At 57.3% G+C, this 13,247-nt stretch overlaps 1 protein-coding gene across 7 annotated transcripts; it reads right to left on the minus strand.

Annotated features, from left to right (window-relative positions):
* Window positions 1-26: 26 nt before the first annotated feature.
* EGFL7 (EGF like domain multiple 7) lies at window positions 27-12,209 on the minus strand. Of its 7 annotated transcripts, none has more exons than XM_084799923.1 (10): window positions 9,194-9,383; window positions 7,577-7,670; window positions 3,808-3,929; window positions 3,500-3,616; window positions 2,521-2,636; window positions 2,243-2,338; window positions 1,712-1,876; window positions 1,108-1,172; window positions 508-631; window positions 27-331 (listed from the first exon to the last, which is right to left on the minus strand). In XM_084799923.1, exons 3-10 carry the CDS (start codon window positions 3,894-3,896, stop codon window positions 309-311), a joined length of 795 nt encoding a protein of 264 aa, XP_084656049.1. In that variant the 5' UTR covers window positions 3,897-3,929; window positions 7,577-7,670; window positions 9,194-9,383; the 3' UTR covers window positions 27-308. The 7 variants fall into 7 exon arrangements, with proteins under 7 accessions (XP_084656049.1, XP_084656048.1, XP_084656047.1 ...); XM_084799922.1 differs by having other exon boundaries at window positions 469-631; XM_084799921.1 differs by having other exon boundaries at window positions 27-631.
* Between the last annotated feature and the right edge of the window lie 1,038 nt (window positions 12,210-13,247).

The following is a 13,247-nucleotide window of genomic DNA, read 5'->3' on the forward strand; positions in this document are numbered from 1 at the left end:
GTGCCCACAAAGTCCCAATTCACCCATTGACAGCAGCTCAAATCCCAGCTTTATTATAGCAAAGATGGGGACAGTGTCTTCCCCCCCCTTCACCTCTGGGCCTGGAGCTCTCGTACCTTTCCTGGAAGCCCCAATGGGGAGTCACACAAGACCCCACTCCCCAATGCCCAAGGAGCCTCCTGAGAAAGAAGGACAGTCAAGCAGGGCCTTCTGCTCACAGGCACCACCAGACAGCACCTGAACGCTGGCTGGAAGGTATGTAGAGGGGGCAGGGGACAGCTCCGTCCAACCTGGGTGGTGTGATGCTGTCACAGATCTTTTTTGCAAGAGCCTAGGGCAGGAGAGGAAAGACGGTGTGCTCTTGCAAGTCAGCCCATCCCCAGCAGTGGTTCCGCCCACCCAGTCCTGGCATCCACCCATGGCTTCCCTAGGGTCCCTGTGGGTCAGGAAGTATCTTGGGGCACTCACAGGACCCCAGCTGTTCCTCCAAGAAGGAAACCTGCTCACTCAGTGAATCAATTCGGTCCAGCTGCTGGAAGGAGTAGGCCAGCAGGCTGCCAGGGTCTTGCAGGCCATGTTCTGTGGCTCGAGAGGCCAGGCTGTGCAGCGGGGCCAGCACCAACTGCAGTTTCTGTTTGGAAGAGAGTGCATAAGATCAAGTGATCCCCTTTCACCTCTGTTCTATGGGCACTTAAGGAAGACTAGTGAGGGTGTGATTAAGAAAGGCAAGCTGTAGCAGCAGCGCCTCTGCTTGCCAGTAGAGGGAGCCCTTGGCCTCGTAGACAGGTGTATAACAGACCCATACCCTAGCTACAAGTTCCTGGGACCCCAGAGCCAGAAGCTAGCAGAGTCTTGGGGGGGTCTATAACTTGAGGCCCGCCAGGAGTCCTTGTACTTGTTTAACAGGCCAAGTGGGCTCTGGGCCTCAGTTCTTATCAGCCAGGGGAATCCCACACAGTGCTGCCTGGCATAGTAAGAAAGCCAGCAGCCTTGCAGCTGCCCCCCTCCCCCCACCTTCCAAAAAAAGTGCCAATCGTCCCATGGGTTGGAAGCACAGCCCCAGAAACTGCGGTCTGTGGACATCACCCACATCCGACCTTGCCTCACCTGCTCCAGCACGTCTACGCGGGACTGCAGCCGGTGCACTTCCTCTCTCACCATGCTGTCCGCTCCTGGGAGCAGATGTGGGCACTAGTCAGGGAGGGGAGTTTCCTGTCCCACACCCAGCTAGCCTTAGGAAGACCTATGTCTGCTGCCACCACACCCGTGGCAGCAGAGCCTGGAGATGCAAGGCAGCTGGAAGTTGCTGTAAGTCCCAGGCCCTGCCAAAGCACACACAGCTCAGTGCAGCCTCAGGTCACCCCGGGTGCTGAGGGTCTTGGGTCTTGCATGTCGATGATGTTGGTCCTTATCCAGGTCCGATGCGCTCCTGGCGCTGGGCTGCTGACCACGCATTATTACTCACGGTACGAGTTTGAAGTGTCACAGCGCGTACCAAAAGTAATAATGTGCTGTCACCGGCAAAGTCACGATGTCTCCAGCCTGCCAGACCCAGGGTGGGGCTCCCAGGTACAATGCCTTCCAGAAACTTCTTCAGGGGAAAGCGGCCCCTCCATCCAGGGATAGCTGCCCTCCACTCAACCGTAGACTAGCACTCATTAACCCAGCAGCTATCCAGGTCAGCCACAGCAGGGCGGAAAGGCAAGTTTACCTGCTCTAGGGCTTGGGGACACGAGGGAAGGCCTCTCCTTGGACAGGCAGAGCATCCCATCTGCAGATGGGCTTTGGCCCTCCCAACACTGGCACCGGTAACTGCCCACAGTATTGACACAGCGCTGGGGACAATTGGCCTGTCCTGTACTGCATTCATCCACATCTGTAGGAAATGAAGGTGTCAATCCAGTAGTGTCTACAGAAGACAAGGTCCTGGCCAAAGAGTCCTGTTAAGATCCACTTATTGGGCTGGAGAGATGGCTAAGTGGTTAAGAGCACTGGCTGCCTTTCCAGAGGTCCTGAGTTCAATTCCCAGCAACCACATGGTGGCTCACAACCATCTATACGGGGATCTGATGCCCTCTGCTGGCCCTGCACGTGTACATGCAGGCAGAGCACTGTGTACATAATAAGTAAAAATTAAAAACAAAACACCTATCAGTGAGAACCCACTTCAGCCAGCAGTAACATAATATATACAAGGCACCAAGAAGACCCTTCCCTCACTCTCAAAAAGAGTGGTGCTTACCTGTGTGGCAAGTCTCTCCCTGCCATCCCACAGGGCAGCGGCAGTGGCCTGGACGGATGCAGCTCCCTCCATTCCCACACGGGGGCTGGCATATTGCTGTGGGTAAGAGAGGCCTGTCACCAAACTCAGGAAGGTCCCCCAAGCCCTTTGGCAGCCAGGGAAGGATTACCCCGCAGCAAGGATGCACTGTTTAGGGGATAGAAGGCAGCAGGGACTCTGCTGGGAGGTGGGAAGTGGGGTCTCTCACATCAGGCACGACACATACACACTGCCCTCACCTGCTCCACATGCCCCAGGGAGCCCGCCAGTCCTTTTCCAACCAGGGCAGCAGGCATAGCGAGGCCTGGTGGGAGTCAGCCCAGGGCTGCGACGATAGGCAGTCCGGTAGATGGTTCTGTGGTGAATAAGAGTGGTTCAGAGGGGTCCAGTATGGGAAGACCCTGGCCAAGGCTTTCCTTGGGCAGGATGCTCCCTACCCACCTCATCTGTTTGTGATACTTGGCCAGCATCACTTCCTCAGTCTCAGAGGTTCTCTTCCCAAGCCCCAGCTCACTGAATTCACCAAGTTTCCTGACTTGGCCTGTGATACCACAGGCCCAGGGAGTACAGCGGCCTGGCCCCTTCCTGCAATGGCCACTTTAGAGCTGGCTGGAGCCCAGCTTGCTTTCCTTCCCTGGTTCTAGGGCCCCTGGTACTTAAGCTGCTCACTGACTCCAGTACTCCCCTAACTTTTGGAGCTTCAGCTGCTTCTTATGCAAGCAGGAGACAACTCCCCGTCAGAATAAAGACCTGCCCTCTTGGCTGTGTCCTGAGGTCACATGCTGCTCAGACTGTCCTGTTAGCCTGAAGGGGCATTATCTGAAGGTCGCTGTGGGCATCTGCCTAGGGCATTATGGGGAGAGGAGTGGGGCTCCAGGGTAGGACCAGAGTGACAAGGATGTGGGGAGGGGAGCACCGTGGATAAGGACTTCTAGCTAGTGATGCTGGGAAGGAGGGGACACAGATGTGACGAGAAGCCCCTATACGTGTGGGAGATGTCCTTTGAGGTGACATTCTCTTAGAGGACAATTTGGGGTGTGATTATACAGCATCCTTGGGTACCAGCCTCCAAAGCTAAGAGGCCACCTTGATCCCTGATGTCAAGGATGCCTCATTGCCTTGGCCTCAGCACTCCAGCTCATGGGGAGGCAGGCTGTTGGGCCCCATGGATTGCTCGGGATTGGCAATGGGGGGGGGGGAGGAGCAGTAAGCACTCACCGGTAAGTGCTGCAGGCTCTGTGTCCATCACAAGTGGTGAGGAAAGGCTGGTATACACGCTGCACAAAGGATTCTGAGACAGGACCTCTGGAAACCTCCACAGCACACACTCTACGGCTATAGAAGATGAGGTCAGTTAGTGGTCCACTGTCAGGTCTCTCTAGACTCAGGGATGTATGGGGCTTCCCAATGTTGCTCGGAACAGAATCATCTGCTGGAGCCCCACAGGGAATTCTCTCCAAGTATTGGAGGCCTAAGGACCTCCGGCCATGACCCTAGGACCCCCCAAGGCCCAAGCCAATGCTCACCTGGGCCTGTAGACATGCTCAGTACCACCTGCTGCCAACGCTAGAAACCATGCTACAAACAGCTCTCGGGAGCCCCACATGGTCTGCATCTATAAGTAGGGTAGTCTTCTTCTTTTGGTGGCCTAAAGCAAAAAGTAGGGTCCTGTCAATCTCCTGTGGGACTCCCTGGCCTAGGCCTCCAGCAGAGTCTGTACCCTTGGCCACCCCTACCCCAGAGATCGTATCCAAAGGCAATGTCAACTCTCTCTGCCTCGGGCCCATCTCTGCCAGCCAACTACAGAGAGCTAGGCCAGCTGACCAAGACTCATGGGGCAGAATCCTGCTAGGGTCAGGGGCAAACCTCACAAGGCAGCGCAGGAGGGGTTTGGGGGGACCTAGAGTGAACAACTAAGCCAGTCCTCCCCCACCCCCAAACCTGAGCTAGACTGGGGGCTTTCCATACCTTTCACTGTCTGAAATGGAATGCTGTGCACGCAGCTGACGCCAGCACAGCAGGAGACCTATGGGGCCCTTTGAGGCTTGGGTTCTTTGCCAATTTCGGGGGGCTCAGAAAGCCCCCAGGGCACTACGGAGTTCATAATATATAAATGTCTGCTACCTGCAGGTGTACACAGGCAAGGCCACTGTGGGGGTGTGCACATTCTGACCAGCAAGGGGGTCAACAGCTCACAGGGGCATCACTCCTGGACTAGAGTATGAGTTTAAATGCTTTCTAGCTGCCAGGGCAGTGGCCTTCTTGTACTCGCTCCTGCGACATTATGGAACCTCCCCCAACAAGCCGCTGAAGCCCACGTCTAGCCCTCTTCTGGCTGTGTGCTAGGGAGCAGGAAGACTGGTGAGGAATGCAAGAAACCCCAGGCCAGATTTGATGGTCTGTGAAAATGCCGAAGGGGTGGGCTGGAGAGATGGCTCAGAGGTTAAGAGCACTGACTGCTCTTCCAGAGGTCCTGAGTTCAATTCCCAGCAACCCAGCAACCACATGGTGGCTCACAACCATCTATAATGTAACCTGATGCCCTCTTCTGACCTGTAGATGTACATGTAGACCACTGTATAAATAATCAATAAATAAGTCTTTTTAAAAAAAGAAAAAGAAAACGCCAAAGGGGCTCGGTCAGACTGTGCAAAGAGGAGGAGCAGCTACACACAGCCAGCAGGGTGTGTGTGTGTAGGGGGCTGCAGGGGACTGGTGGGGTTCCACCCAAGGCTCTTCCTACAGGCGCAGCTCCTCCCCCAAACCCCAAACCCCAGACCCTGCACAACCCTACAGGTTCCCTACCCCCAAAGGAATGGGCCAGGGGAAACAGGTATAAAGGCAAGAAGCCCTTTCTGCGAGACTCAGTTTTCTCAAACACACCACTAGGGTAATGACACCCCTCTGCCTCCATCAGTGGCTCTGGCAGTAAACAGAATGGCATTAAGTGGTTACTGAGCTGGCTGCTGGCCAAGCCCTTCTTCAAGGAAAGAGGCCCAGCCCTGCCCACTCTTCAGGGCCACTCAAGTCCACTTGGCCCCGCACTACAGTCCTAGGCAGGAAGGTGGTAGGGAGCCTCTTTCCTGTACCCCCTTATCTGCTGAGCCAAAGCAGGAGGGCAAGGGGCTTTGAGATGAGTAATTGACACTTAATATGGGGGTAAGAAGGACACGGAAATATCTGGGCAGGGGGATGTGCTAAAATCTGAGCTGGCTCAGGAAAATTAACCCTGAAGGTGGGCGGGGGTGGGGGGGACACCTTCAGGAGGTGGGCGTTACCCGGCCAAGCAAAAATCAGGTGATCCTGAAGATTAGGGCCTAGAAAGAGAGATAAACTAGCATGTGGCATGGGCAGGAGGGTGTTAAAAGTCTACAATCCTTGTGTGCCCCCCCCAGGCCTGGAGGGTTCCTCTCCAGGTGGCATCACCCCCACAAACCTTAGTCCACAGCACCTTCCCAGAAACAGGCTGTCTAGAAAGGGAACTGTGTTTTAATACAAGCGAAGCAGTTTTTGAAAAGTCATGTTTTACTCAAGGCCAGAAGAGGTTGGCGCAGCGTTGGGCTGGAAGCTCACAGCCACTGGGTGCCCCTTGGCGTGCATCAGGCACGGGCTGTGGTGTGGCCTTCAGGTTGACAAGTAATCACGAACCCTCAAGTATCACCACGGGCCCTCGCGGCCACCTCTCCTCTTCACCTACCGCTCCACAGGCCCCAAATGAGAGAGACTGGGTTGGCAGAGGAGGGATCTGGACACTATAGGGAAAAGGCCCTGGGTCCCTATGCGACATAAGTGTCTGGAGATCAGCACCCACGGCGACCAGAGGGGCTCGGTGGGGGCGTCCACTCCACGGCCTGGTCCCTGCTCTCTCCCAGGCTCCATGGTGGTAGGGGCAGAGTGTGACAACCCCCACCCGCATCTTGGACGACCTGGCTGAGCCATGCTGTGGGGGTGCTGCGACCATGGTGGAGGTCGCGTAGCCAGGATGGGTAAGGGGAGAGACACCCCGGCGGCCAGCAGGGGTCGCCATTTCTTAAGGCTACCGGGCTCATCTTTCCCGGAGGTTGCAGGACCTGGGGTCCGTGCACGGCCCGGCCGCGGGCCCCGCGCGCCCCGCGCGCTCACCTCTCGGGTCCCTGCAATCGCTCGGCGTCGCCTGAGTGGCCGCCCCCGAGCTGGGGCACCAGAAAATCCCTAGCCCAGGCTGCCTCCCTACCCTCGACCCCGGCGCCCTGGAGCCCCGCTACCTCCGCACTCACCGCGCGGTCCGGGGCGCGCAGGCGCTGCCGCCGCAGCCGCCGCAGCCGCCGCCGCGCTGTGGGGGCCCCGAGTCCCGCCCCGCCCCGCCCTCGGCCCCGCCCCACCTGGCGGCTGCGCGGGAGCCCTACCTCCCGCCCCCAAACCCCCTGCAGTCCCCTCACCCCAGCCCCGCGGGCTCCCAGCTCCATCCATCCCCACTTAGCGGATGGGAAAACTGAGTCTCTGCAGCGGAAGCTCCCAAGAGTAAGCCAGACCCTGGTGGTCTAGATGCGGTTCACTCTCTGAGTGCTTCCCGAGCGATCCCGCTTCGCACATCCTGACTGTCCCCAGCCCTGCAACGGATCGCGTTGCTGCTGGGGCACATAGGACTAAACAGGTTCCAGGAGTCAGGAGACCGTGAGCGGCTCCCACAAGGTCTTGGCTAACTCTCGAGCCTCCTGACTGAAGATTTGCTCCTGGTAGCCACTAGATGCCAGACAAGAGATGAAGTCAGACTGGTCCTGCAACCATGCAAAGGGTGGGCACCGTGACACACCCAGCCACAATACTAGACTGAGATCACTGGGCAGAGTACGGATGAGATCTAGGTGCTACCACAAGCCTCCTTGGCACAGCCAATGGCTTTTATGTGAGGAGATGTCTCCTGACACCCCTTGGCCACTTTCACTGGTGTCACTGCCTTGTTTGAGACAGTCAGGACCATCCTGGTGCTGCTGAGCTGACAGCCCCCCACCAGACTTCTGGGTTGGCCTTTTCTCTCTCTCTCTCTCTCTCTCTCTCTCTCTCTCTCTCTCTCTCTCTCTCTCTCTCTCTCTCCCTCCCTCCCTCCCTCCCTCCCTCCCTCCCTCTCTCTCTCTCTCCCAGCCTCCATTTCTGAATTAGTTCGGCAACTCCGCTGTTTCTGTGATTGTCCCAGCTTCTTAGGTGCATGATCCTTGTCAGTTTCTCCAACCCTAGCCCATAGCTTACTTAGCCTGCGCATGCTCCCTGCAAGACAGGGCTCCTGGTTGGTGTCCAGAAGGCTTGCTGGGGACTCACCTGTGCTTGGGCCTCTAGGCATCCCCTGGAAACTGGTGGCAGCCGTTCTTGTGGACAGATGGAACAGCCAGCGCCTTGCTGCTGCTGCTGGAGGCTGTGGATCAGAGATGGAGTATGGGTTGGGATCTTGCTTACTCTCATGTTCAGGGGCCAGGAAGAAGCTTGGAGTCTGGGCTTCCATATAGCTATGGTATTTCAACCTGCTCTAGACCTACAGACCCCCTCCATGACCCAGGTCTTCTGGATCTGCTCAAAACCACAGCATGCACGCCCTAGCTAGCTATAGGCTTGAACCCCCACCTCCCCATCCATCCGAGGCGACCTCTGCCTTCATCTCTGAGCTCCCTCCCTAAAGATAGGTGGAAACCTTGCTGAGTAGAACTGATAACCCCCCTCACCTCATGAAGATGTACGCAGTGTACAGAGCCTATATGCTAACAGGAAAGCCCCAGCAGCACAGAGCTCCAGCCTGGCCCTCCTGGGTTGGTGCACAGAAGCTAAGAGAGGAGTTCCTGAAGAAAGCCTCTCCTCTCTTCAGGGGCTACCACCCGGCACTGAAGACCCTCCTGACAAATGGGTCTGTATCCATTGTTGTAAATGGAGTTCCAGGGACTCCTGGCCCCGTAAGCCCAGGCAAGGCACTTATCATTCAGTCTCAGCACTAAAGAGCCACCTCAGATGCTCTGAGGGGGAGAGGACCCTGCTCAGCCTTTGCTCTTACCCCACTGTGGCTCCTGGAGCTGTGGTCACTTGAACCTTTGGCCAGCAATTCCCTCTGCCCTGTCTGTTGCGCCGAAGGCAACTTGGGTAGCATTTACCTCTGCTCTCTGTCTTCACCTAGTTAACCAGCTTCTAGTCTAGGTGTGTTTCCCAGAGATGCCACTGATCGGGGAGAAGGGGGTCCAAGAGGCCTCACTGTGGATTGGGGGCCTGAGAACAGCGCTCAGGCACTAAGGAGAGGGAGCGCAGGAGGCTTGACTAGGAGCCAAGATAGACCAACCAGAGCAGCCAGGTGACCCCACTGCACCTTACGAAGCTGTCCTTAAGCCTAAAAGCCCACAAGAGCTGGGGTCACCCTAGCTGTGTGTCCTGTGCCACCGCCAACCTCCACCCCCATGTGCATGGTTCATCCAGGTTACAAACGTGGCTTTAGAGTTCCCATTCCAAGAGCTGATTCCTAGCCAGCTCTCCCCTTCCCCAGGGAGGCTCACTCACTCCTAACGGCAAGCTGAGGAGACCTCAGGCCTGCCTTGACAGAGTGCGAGACATAGCCCTAACCACAGGGTCCTGCTGAGCTGAGCCCTGATGCCTACCCAGGGAAAGCAGCTGGGTTGTGTGCCAAACTGCTCTCAGCTTTTCCCTCGGGGGTTGGTTCCATGCTGCTGGGCAACCAGGGGTGAGGTATGGAGTTCAGGCTAAGCCACCCAGAGCAAGTACTGGGCCACAGGTCCTAAGTTCCCTGCTGGATAGGGGCGGCTAATAGTGAGGACAGCGGACCTCCCAGCTGAGGAGACTCAAACCTGGCTGATGGATACTGCAGCCATCTCGTTTGGGACCTGGGGCAGCACTCAGGGTCCGCTCCACCCACTTTCTACCCTGCAGGGCCATCCTGCATACCTGATGCCGCCCAGGCCTGGCCATGGTCACCTCTGCTGCCTCCATGAGCTCAACCGTGCACCTTGCCCGTCAAGGGAGCTTCTGCAGCCCACGGCCCCTCTCGAGGTCTGCCCGCCTGTCCTGTCAGCTGCAGCCTTCCTCGTAGCCTGCACAGCAGCCTGCTGGTGCTCAGAGGCTCCTCCCGGGCGAGGAAGGGTGGCTTTTTATGCTCCATCCCGTGTAAATCGGGATTGGGAAGGGCCCTTCCCGCCGGACTTCCTGTGTGTGTTCTCTGCTGATAACAGGGATCCGTCAGCGAACAAACAGGAGGCCAAGGGGCTAAGGGGGTCATTAAGGGAGGGGGGCTGACCAAAGTGTGGAGGAGGGGGTTGTTGTTCCCCTGGGACTCCAGAGTCTAGCTCTGAAGCAGCCAGAGACCCAGCCTGTGTTCAGGGGATATCCTAGCTGGTGACAGTATGACACAGAATATATGGCCAGGAGGACCCTCCCATTCCCCAAAGGTCGTGGGCTCATGAGACTACATTCATGTGGATGACAGAGGGGCCTTGCTGCTTCTTTTGGGACACAGGAGTTCGGACTCTCCCCAAATGGGTATGACACAGGTACCTAGAAGCAGAAGAAACCTGCCCCGCTAGAGCCGTGACCAGGGAGGGATGCTGGCGGCGTGTGCTTGGATGGGAGCTAGGAGTGGGCAAGACAGGGCTCGGAATAGCTTGTCCCGTGTGTCCAAAGGCCCAGGCCTGGCCCAAACACCAGCTCAAACTTAGATCAGACTTTCCTGGAACCCAGGCTTTTCCTTTCAGTGGAGCTGCCCAGGCTGGCAGTGAGCCCCTGACTCCAGGGATGTGCAGATGGAGCCGAAAGACACACAGGTGTTCTGGGATGCCTATCCCCTACTACCTGGGAGAGCCAAAGAGTGCTCTTATCTTCTACCCCCCTCCCTGAGCCCCCAGTAGGCTGTGGGAGGGAGTGGTTTCCCAGGGGCCAAGGTAGGGCTCTATAATTCCCTAGGGTCCCAGTGCTCACCAGTAGGGGAATTCAGGCCAGGCACATAGACCCCATGGAAGGGGATGAGAGGGATAAAGTGCCAGGAATTGGGCAGCTACCAGAACAAGCCCAGACCTCCGCAACTGAGGGCACCTGGAGCAAACCTCTCCACCCCTGACTGCTGATGCCTGGGGTACGTCCTTTCTGGGCCTTACCTCTCTCCCACTCCCCCCAACTGGACAACTTGGGCTAAGATAGGGATGGGGCAGCCTGGGAGCTTCCTGGGGGGCCTGCTGAGTTGGAGGTGCTGCCTCCACCCTGCTGTTGCTTGCATTACATCATCAACACCTTTCCTCTAACATGGCCAGGGGAGGAGACTGCTTGTAGGCCTGAGCAGGGGCTCCAGCCAATTAGCATAGTATGCTTTGCTTTCCAGAGTTCAGTTCCCCCCATTTGTCCCAGGGGGACAAGAGAGAGTTGGTTGGAGGGGCTCGTGACCTTCAAATGCTGGTCAGAGGGACTAAAGATAGTTCTTAGAAAGTATGCTTGTCCTAAATGCAGACCCAGTAGGTGGACGCCCCACGCCCACCTTTTTCAGTCACCCATGCTGGCCACACCCTCAGCCCTCCACTGCGTTGCTCTGCTTGGCCTCTGCTTCTGCCCAAGGGCTCACTGTCCACAAGGGCTGGAGTATCCCACCGGCAGTGGGAGCTAGGTGGGCTATGGCCACAGCCCTCTTTCATGTCACCTGGGCCTGTCCCTGTCTGTCCCAGGCCCTGAACTGAGCCATCTGCCTTTCCCTCTTCCACAGAAGGATCAGCAAACATTGGGCTGGCTAGATTAATTTCCTTTTGCACACTGAAAAGGAACACTGAAGCTCAGCTAGGGAAGGGACCTGGCCAGGGGAGTGGTGAGGTGGAACAGAGGCCAGGAGCAGCATTCTCCTTTCCAGTCATGGGACCTGGCTGTGCCATCAATGGCTGAGGGTTGTAGAATTGTGGTCTGTCCTCCCTCTGGTGCTCCGGTGCAAAGGCCCAGCTAACAGGTGTGGAGGGAGGACTCAGAGCCAGTGCCCCACAGGTTGGTCACCGAGGGGAGTCTTCCTAGCCCATGTGTCTGTGTTCATCTCCTGACTACCTACCCTGTCTTCCCCTGGCCAAGACTGAGACATACTCAAGACAGGAGATCTGTTGAGTTCAAAGCCTCAGAGTTCTGCCTTCATCTCACGCTGTCACCTGAGCCCCCATCATGAGATGTGTGACCCACATCTGCATCCCTCAGCCCCCAGACACAGAGCACAGGCTCACCTTGTCTCACCTTGACACTGCGCATGTCAAGGATAAAAGGAGGGACTCCAGAGGGAGGAGGAGCTGCTTGAGAGCCTCTTAGCTGCTGCAGGAGGAGCTGTGGTCTGGGGAGGTGGGGAGACTACCCTCCCCACCCCTGAAGTGCCCACTGCTTCAGCCTCTCTTCTCACTGGTGGAACTTGTTTACAGTCGCCAGGGCCACCTCCTGCTCAGGCCTGCCATCACCTATTGCCATTCGGGTACCCCACCTACCCCCCATCTCCCTCAGCTCCTGCAAACTGGAGGCCAGATGGACATGGCTCATGTCTGGGCCTAAAGCCTAGACCAGGAGCCTCACCCTGATTTAAGTGGCAGTGAAAGCAGGAACAGCTGCAGTCAGGAAACCAGAGGCCTCCCCACGCTGCCTCACTTCGCCTGTGTATCTCAGCTGCCTTCTAGCCTCACCTGTCAATGAGTGCGCGGAGGTTTATGGTTAAAGAAACACAGTTGTCTTACCTTCCCACAGGGAACAGGGACAGGGGCTGGACAGAGCCTCCCTGGCCTCCCAGGCTTCTCCTTGGACCCCTCACCGCTGACCGTCTGGCCTCTGCAGCCCCAGGAGAGGGAGGACCCAGGTCCCTGCAGAGGCCTGCATGGGCAAGGCGGTGCAAGGCCGAGGGGCAGGAGGCACAGGCACATGAGCCAGCTGCACCTCAGGAAGGAAAAACCAGCACACTGCACTGCAGAGAGATGAGGCTTCCTGTTTATCTCCCAGCTTGGTGGCTGACCTAGGGACAGGATGGCTCTGTCAGCCAAGGCTGGTCCCAACTTCCCATCAAAGGATGCGCCTGGACAAATGACCAGTCTGCACCGAGGGCTCCAAAGGACATGGCTGGGCAGGTTGCTGCATGGACCGATAGGCAGCCCAGAGCTGCCTGGGGAAAAGGGCTTAGACAGACAGAAGTGGAATCTGAGTCCTGAGCTGAGTTTCCACTCTCTTTCCCTCCATTCGGGATCATGTGTTAGGCATGTCTAGTGCGTCCAGCTCCCCAGCCAGCCTAGGCTGCAGAAGCTCACAGAAGTGAACCAGGAGACAGGGAATAAAGGCCCTGCACACAGAGTCCACGCAGCAGCAGCAGCAGCAGAGGTTGCTAGGGGACACTTGGCCCTGCCTCCCCACAGTTCTCTTCCTAGAGACCACCATACATCTATGGGGACCTTTGTTACGCTTTCCGCTCATGTGTGAGCCTAAGGCTAGGAGCTGTCCACGGCCTCCCTATTTGGCCCTCAGAGCATCCCGTGGCCAGGAGGTGTCCGTGTTCTCTCCTCCCTCAGCCTCTGATGGCTCCCCGTAAGCTTTGCCTCTACAACGAGCCAGGAATTGTCGCCCTCCCCCATCCTGTAAGCAGCAAGGCCCCCCACTCCGAACGGACCTCAGTAGGTTCCCAGCCTATCACGCTCATGTCTCATAAAGTTTCCCAGAAGTGATCCCCGAGCCTGCCTGCCTCTGACACTTCTCTCCACCCATGGCACTTACATGGGCCTGTCCCCACCCTCCAAGGAGCAGGACAGGGGACAGGGGACTTTGGAGGCACAGAAGCAGTCCAGGGCAGGCACAGACAGACTAAAAGCCCCATTTGACATCCTAGGGTATCAGTGGTATAGCAACTGCAGGCTTGAGTGCCTGTCACCAAGTGAATGTCTCCGGCTGGAGACAGAGCCCCACTGCCCACTGCCACAGCCCAGGTTGCCCGCCAGCTGACCACTGGAAGCCTGTGGTA

This window comes from Acomys minous (assembly GCF_964271855.1).
Source record: "Acomys minous genome assembly, chromosome: 10".
Lineage (NCBI taxonomy): Eukaryota > Metazoa > Chordata > Mammalia > Rodentia > Muridae > Acomys > Acomys minous.